Consider the following 7,387-nt stretch of genomic DNA (forward strand, 5'->3'; position numbering starts at 1 on the left):
ATACGTGAAAAAAACTTTCCGAAACTTGTATGAATCCTGAAGGAGTGTATGTGGCACAGAAATACTCATCTCATACGTCATACGTCATACGTGTCACTTATTTTGAAACATTGTCCATGTTTAGCATGAGAATCAACTCTTGAACAGTGTAAACAAGGCAGAATGCAGGAAATGGCATTAGACACCCCTGTGAAACATCTGTCCAACACAGACCAGCTGATCAGAAATAGCACTGCTGGCTGTGTGTGGGAATCAAGGCCACTTCTTCAAATGTGCCGCTCAGTCATGTGACGCCTGTGATTTTCTGTATTCGTTATTCCTGTTTTAAGGCAAGACACCACTAGCATTAACATTGTTTTTCAGGCACTGGACACATTTTGAGACATGTAACATGTCTTCTTTCAGATTTGTTTAATTGCAATGTATCTATTTTCAATCACAATACAGGCGTAAATCAAACTTTACAGATTTATTCATATTATTTATATTCTAAAGATTTGTTCACATAATATTTCATAGAACAATTTAATACCAAAAGCATGTTGGAAATGTACAGTGTTTTTTTCTGACCATTTTAGTACTTTCTGATGTATGGAGTGATAAAAAGAGAAATGAAAAATCCCCTCAGTAAAAACCTTTAATTTTAACATGTCAGCAAAATCAAACAAGAATTGTGAATCTGATTTTATCCAGAGTTCAGATTTAATTTCCGGAAATGTATGCAAATCTGAGGTCAGCATGGGCACTGGTCAGCGGCTGTGCCGCCCCATACTCCACAAACTGAGATGCTCTGTGTATTCTGAGCCCTTTCTATCAGAACCAGCATTAACTTCTGGAGCAGTTTGAGCTCCAGTAGCTCGTCTGTTTGATCGACCACACGGGCATCAATGAGCCTCGGCCGCCCATGACCCTGTGGCCGGTTCTCCACTGGTCCTTCATGACCCTGTGGCCGGTTCTCCACTGGTCCTTCATGACCCTGTGGCCGGTTCTCCACTGGTCCTTCATGACCCTGTGGCCGGTTCTCCACTGGTCCTTCATGACCCTGTGGCCGGTTCTCCACTGGTCCTTCATGACCCTGTGGCCGGTTCTCCACTGGTCCTTCATGACCCTGTGGCCGGTTCTCCACTGGTCCTTCATGACCCTGTGGCCGGTTCTCCACTGGTCCTTCATGACCCTGTGGTCGGTTCTCCACTGGTCCTTCATGACCCTGTGGTCGGTTCTCCACTGGTCCTTCATGACCCTGTGGCCGGTTCTCCACTGGTTCTTCATGACCCTGTGGCCGGTTCTCCACTGGTCCTTCATGACCCTGCGGCCGGTTCTCCACTGGTCCTTCATGACCCTGTGGCCGGTTCTCCACTGGTCCTCCATGACCCTGTGGCCGGTTCTCCACTGGTCCTTCATGACCCTGTGGCCGGTTCTCTACTGGTCCTTCATGACCCTGTGGCCGGTTCTCCACTGGTCCTTCATGACCCTGTGGTCGGTTCTCCACTGGTCCTTCATGACCCTGTGGTCGGTTCTCCACTGGTCCTTCATGACTCTGTGGTCGGTTCTCCACTGGTCCTTCATGACCCTGTGGCCGGTTCTCCACTGGTCCTTCATGACCCTGTGGCCGGTTCTCCACTGGTCCTCCATGACCCTGTGGCCGGTTCTCCACTGGTCCTTCATGACCCTGTGGCCGGTTCTCCACTGGTCCTTCATGACCCTGTGGCCGGTTCTCCACTGGTCCTTCATGACCCTGTGGCCGGTTCTCCACTGGTCCTTCATGACCCTGTGGTCGGTTCTCCACTGGTCCTTCATGACCCTGTGGCCGGTTCTCCACTGGTCCTTCATGACCCTGTGGCCGGTTCTCCACTGGTCCTCCATGACCCTGTGGCCGGTTCTCCACTGGTCTTCCTCTGAGCACTTTTGATAGAGACTGACCACTGCAGACCGGGAACACCCCTCAAGAGCTGCAGTTTTGGAGATGCTCTGACCCAGTCGTCTAGCCGTCACAATCTGGCCCTTGTCAAACTCGCTCAAATCCTTACGCTTGTCCATTTTTCCTGCTTCTAACACATCAACTCTGAGGACTAAATGTTCACTTGCTGCCTAATATATCCCACCCACTAACAGGAGATGAAGAGATCATCAGTGTAATTCACTTCATAATGTATTTAATATTGTATATAATTCATAATGTATATAATGTTATGCCTGATCGGTGTCAGAAAAACTAGTATTTGTTTTTTACAAATGTTCCGATGTGACTGTGTCCTTCCCCTTGTTTTTCCAGAGATACTACGAAATACTTCTTCAGCTACATGACGCAGAGACGGCCACATCTCTCCACCCGTCTGGATTCTGCCCGTCTGCCGATCTCCAGGCTGTGACAAACGGTCAGAAATAGCATTTCAACCACTGTTAGAGAGCCCTGAAGATGCCCTTCAAGGGAAGGCGGGTCACATTGAACGCTGGTGCTAAAGTGAGCTCTGTGTGTACTGGACGCCCTCACTACATCTTGACGGCTCTTTATTTCTCACAGTCGTAATTTTTTTTAGATGTTGTACATATTTGAATGTGTCTTCCAAAGAACTCAGTTAGTTTTTTTTTGTTGAATTATGAGCCGTGATAATCTGCACTAGTTTCTTGATGTTTTGCTCTCAGGTGCAGACGTTGTGGAGTAATAATGTTGCGGGAGCATTTAGTACTATCATGATATTCATGCAGAACACACACTTGAACAAGGATATTGCAGCAAACTGGCTCCTTAAGTTTCTCTGTCGTATGAAATGTTTGTTAGTCAAATCCGCACCTTTCACACTTTCTCAGGGGATTCGCTTTATTTTGGTGGAGTTTAATTTACCTTGGGTGACCTTTCTTTAGATGAATAAACCATAAAAATGAATGAAAGAACTGACAGTGGTTCGGTTATTAGGGGCCAAGCACTGAAGGTGTGTATTGTACTCGTTGGCGTTCATATTATTCTTCTGTTTCTTCTTCTGCTCTGGAAGCCTATAGATCTGCTTGCGGGAGAGTTATGAAATTTGGCAAACAGATAGAGGACAGTCTGAGCTGTCCCCATAGCAAATTTGCAGTCTCTAACTCAATCCCTCTAGCGCCACCACCTGTCCAAAGTTGCACTTTTCACGTTTATGCTAATAACTTCTGAACCGAAAGGGCTAGCAACAAAATTCTTTGCCTCCGATTCCTTGGCTGAAGTCGATTCGATCACGTAATTTTCCTCCTGTTTTTTGTGAAAATGTAACCGGATCATTTTCAGTCCATGCTGATAGAAAGTTATGGAATTCAAGTTGCTTGGTCAAACCGTTCTCGAATAACGTGCAAACGAATTCAACAAAGTGCCCAACAAAATGAACATGAAGCTATATCTCCACAACACTTGAGCATATTTTGACCAAACTTGGTGAGTGTTATGCCAACATTGACCTGAGGCTACCTGCACAGTTTCGGCACAGTGCCACCTAGGGGTCAGCTTATATGAAAAATTTAAATTTTTGCTTATAACTTCTGAATGCTTTGGCCAAAAATAAAAAAAACTGGTCTTGTTAGATTTGGCGAGTCATATGATACCCAATTTTCCCATATCAACCGTTTAGAATTTTGTCAAAAAAAGCCATATTGTACATTGTAACGAAACTCGTATGTGTCTTTGGCACCATGCCTTGAAGGTTCTCAAAAACGTTCAGGGCGCCGCCACCTTGTAGTCAAAAGTAATGCTTTTTGATTAAATTAGCCTATTATAATCTGGTCTTAATAGATTCCTTGGGTCACGCCGAGAACATAGATACCAATTTTGAATTTTCGAATTTCCTGTTCACCATTTTGTTTTTCTTTAAAAAGCTAGTTTTTCTAACTACTCCTAAACCGTTGTCCATTATCAGCTAAATCGAATCGTGTCATCTTCAGTTATAGACTTAGTGTCAATAGATGCCATTTTTATATAGCGGAGCAACAAAGTTGTAGCCTGGTCTTACCTGACTCTCATTTGTTCAGAGAGTCTGGCCGCTCTCCATTGACAAGCGTTCACTTCCTTGAAGACGGGAACTCTGTGAAGTTTAAAACTATTGGATCTGCCATAACCAATCACTAATCGCTCAAACTAGCGCACAACATCAAGATTCAAGATTCAAGAGTTTTATTTGTCACATACACAGTTATATACACAATATACAACTGGCAGTGAAATGTAAACAGGTCCGCTCCATGGACAGTGCAAATAACAGTTACAAGAAATTAAATAGAAATAGAATAAAATTAGAATAAAAAGTATTAACATAAGTAGAATTATAAATAAATCAAGTAAAAGATAAAAATAGGAAATAAGATAAAAATAAAAATATAAAAATTAAAATATAAAAATATAAAAAAATAAGTGGATATGATAAGTGAGATAAACTGTAGACTTAGAAATAAGTGGTTAACATAAATATATATATATGTATATATAAAGAAGTATAATGTGCAAGGTTTATTACAGGTTGTTACGCAGTAACAATAGGAAAGTAAAGTGCAGTGCAATGGCAGTATGTGGATGTTAATGTTTAAACTGGATGTTTATGTGTGTGCGGGGGTGAAGTGAAGTCACGTGACTGAGTTCAGGAGTCTGATGGCCTGGGGGAAGAAACTCCTCCTGAGTCTTTCAGTCTTTGCCATCAGGCTACGGAAGCGCTTACCAGATGGCAGCAGGGTGAAGTGAGAGTTTGCAGGGTGATTAATGTCTCTGATGATTTTAGTAGCTCTACCTCTGCAGCGTTTGGTGTAGATGTCCTGCAGAGACGGGAGAGCTGAGCCTGAGATGCGCTCGGATAAGCGCACCACTCTTTGCAGGGCTTTGGAATCGTGACTGGTGCTGTTCCCGTACCACGCTGTGATGCACTGAGTCAGGACACTTTCTATCGCCCCTCGATAGAAAGTTTTCAGGATGGCTGGTGAAACCCTGAATTTCCTCAGCTGGCGCAGGTGGTACAGTCTTTGCCTGGCTTTTTTCATGACATCAACGTCATCGTTCTCAGCCACTCCCTTTGTTCGCTGATTGGACCGGTTAAAATATGACCGGAGAAATTCAGAGAATATACCGCAATCCCAGACGGAGAACTGAAGGAAAATGAACATTGAGCGGATGTACGTAGGAGGGCGGAGCCAGGCTAGCAAAGTTGAGGCATGATGCCAAAATGACTCTTAAGGCTGTATCTCTGCAATGCCCTGACATACTGACACCAAACTTTTCACGTGTCATTGTCACCTCACTCCGACCACACCAATTCGGTCATAGCGCCACCTATCGGTTGAAAGTGATAAACTATTCCAATCATTTTACCAGTGACTATATTTATGATTTTTCAGCCATTTTATAATGTCTTGCACTTGGTCTGATGCTAACAGTCATGTTGGTGTTCTTTGTGCTTGGCCCTGATATTTCCACCCTAATGTTTTGTCTTTTTTGTGCCACTCTGAAAATATATAGAGCATTTAACAGCTTTCTGTGTTTTGGTTTGTACCTTGAATAATAGTGCAGTGTGTTTCAGTCTAGTTTTTATCTGCCATTCTTGCCGTTCAGTTCAGTAAATGCTCTATTACATGTCTTTCATCTGAAAATCTGAAAATTCATCTTTTCATCTGAAAATCAACCCCCCCAAAATCTATTTTGATATATCTTCAAGACGTGTCATGTACACAAACACACAATTTTGTCATACAAATATTTTAATAAATAGTTAAAAATAATAAATAAGGTATTACACGCATGTCAATAAATAATTTCTCTTAAACAAATAAATAGATTCAATAATGAACATAAATATTCAGCATAAAGCTGATCATCTAGCTTATATAAATGAGTGTCATGCACTAGTTTCTGCTCGCGTCGGCTCTGGTTAACCGAGACGAAATCAGAGATGGCTGTAGTGAATGACATCACTTCCTGTGGTCTCCGGAGGCGATGTAGGCGAGCGCTCTGTTCATGGTGATGGCCCGCACGTGGAAGCCCTTCAGTGTTTTGCACAGGGACAGACGGTCATCGAAGGACGACCCACTCCAGACGAGCCACTGCACACAGAGGAGAAGAGCAGAACACATAAGAACCACTGAATGAGTGCGGCCAGGGCTTGACATGAACACCCCCTAATGTGTGTGTGTTTCAGCAGCGGCGTGTAACGGTTGAGTTTTATACATAATATAGGCTATACAGTTTCAATTGTAGTCTTTTATATGTCTGAAATAAACGAAATGCGATGTAGTGTTGTCAAAAATATCGATACTGAAATACCCAAGACCCTCCCAAGACTCATTTCCCAGACAGGATTGGGTGTATTGCGCATAATTTTACTCATTCCCGCAGATTTTGTGCTCAGACCAAAAGTAAGCACACATAAAGCCGCCTCTCAGCACTGAAGGGAGTTTGTTTTCACGGCTTTTTGCGCTTAAACAGTCAAATACACACAATAATGCTGGTCTTGGCGAGTAACACAGCAACATAGTGTCGGCCCAGATCCATGTGGATTTAACGCGTACCAGATGTGGGTATTTTTGTCTTGTTTTCAGTCCAAATATCTAAAAAATCTTACATTAAGAAGCATTTACTAGACAAGCAAAAGTGTTTGTCTTGTTTAGTGGGAAATAACTCAAAATTAAGGGAGTTTTTGCTTAAAATAAGAAAAATAATCTGCCATTGGGGTAAGCAAAATAATCTTGTTTTCTGTTTGAATTAAGATTATTTTGCTTACCTCGTTGGTAGATTATTTTGCTTATTTTAATTTTGAGTTATTTTCCCCCAAAATAAGACAAAAACTTTTGCTTGTCTAGTAAATGCTTCTTAATGTAAGATTTTTTTAGATATTTTGACTGAAAACAAGACAAAAATACTAAGTAAGAAAAGCATTTTTTGCAGTGAAAGTAAACAGTTGAGAAAGAAAATGCATGTGTAACAGTATAATGGATCCGCGCATCAGCTCTTAAAGTGACAGCAGCCTAATAAACCTGCTGCCAAAGTATGAGATAATATTAATATGGCAGTTTTTCCCCGTGCTATCAATGTCTAAATGATGGCCAGTGAAGATGATGAGAAAACCACTAGCCACAGTGGCGGGTGAGCAAAAAAGTGAGTGTCAAGCCCTGAGTGTGTGTGTGTAGTGTGTGAGCGTGCGAGAGGACTCACCTGAGGAAACTCTCCATCAGCGGCTGCACCGTTTGGTCTCAAGCACTTCAAATCAAGCAGAATGTTGTGTTATTAGAGTCTTTCTCACACACACATGACAGATCTGGTCACTGTTCAAGATATGAACACTAAACTGAGACCACAGGTACGTTTGGAACGGAAGACTAGCTTACAAATGTGCCCTGCGTTCCTCAAACATGGCAAGAGAAACCGTAGCATTATTTCACAGTACAT

At 42.5% G+C, this 7,387-nt stretch overlaps 2 protein-coding genes across 3 annotated transcripts in view; one reads left to right on the forward strand and one right to left on the reverse strand.

The window, feature by feature from the left end:
* The window catches only part of LOC307131006 (NACHT, LRR and PYD domains-containing protein 1b allele 2), a 45,351-nt gene extending 42,458 nt beyond the window's left edge, over positions 1-2,893 (forward strand). For both annotated transcript variants that reach the window (XM_079824382.1, XM_079824381.1), the window contains exon 15: positions 2,273-2,893. In XM_079824382.1, the coding sequence (XP_079680508.1) occupies positions 2,273-2,304 (32 nt within the window). In that variant the 3' untranslated portion in view covers positions 2,305-2,893. The remainder of the gene's footprint in view (positions 1-2,272) is intronic.
* A 2,795-nt stretch (positions 2,894-5,688) lies between these two features.
* Positions 5,689-7,387, reverse strand: part of il12a (interleukin 12a) — a 7,125-nt gene continuing 5,426 nt past the window's right edge. The window contains exons 5-6 of the mRNA XM_079824403.1: positions 7,154-7,198; positions 5,689-6,045 (exon numbers count right to left, since the gene is read on the reverse strand). Coding sequence (XP_079680529.1) covers positions 5,914-6,045; positions 7,154-7,198 — 177 coding nt within the window. The 3' untranslated portion in view covers positions 5,689-5,913. The remainder of the gene's footprint in view (positions 6,046-7,153; positions 7,199-7,387) is intronic.

The sequence above is a fragment of the Gobio gobio genome, assembly GCF_949357685.1.
Source record: "Gobio gobio genome assembly, chromosome: 8".
NCBI classification, from domain to species: Eukaryota; Metazoa; Chordata; class Actinopteri; order Cypriniformes; family Gobionidae; genus Gobio; species Gobio gobio.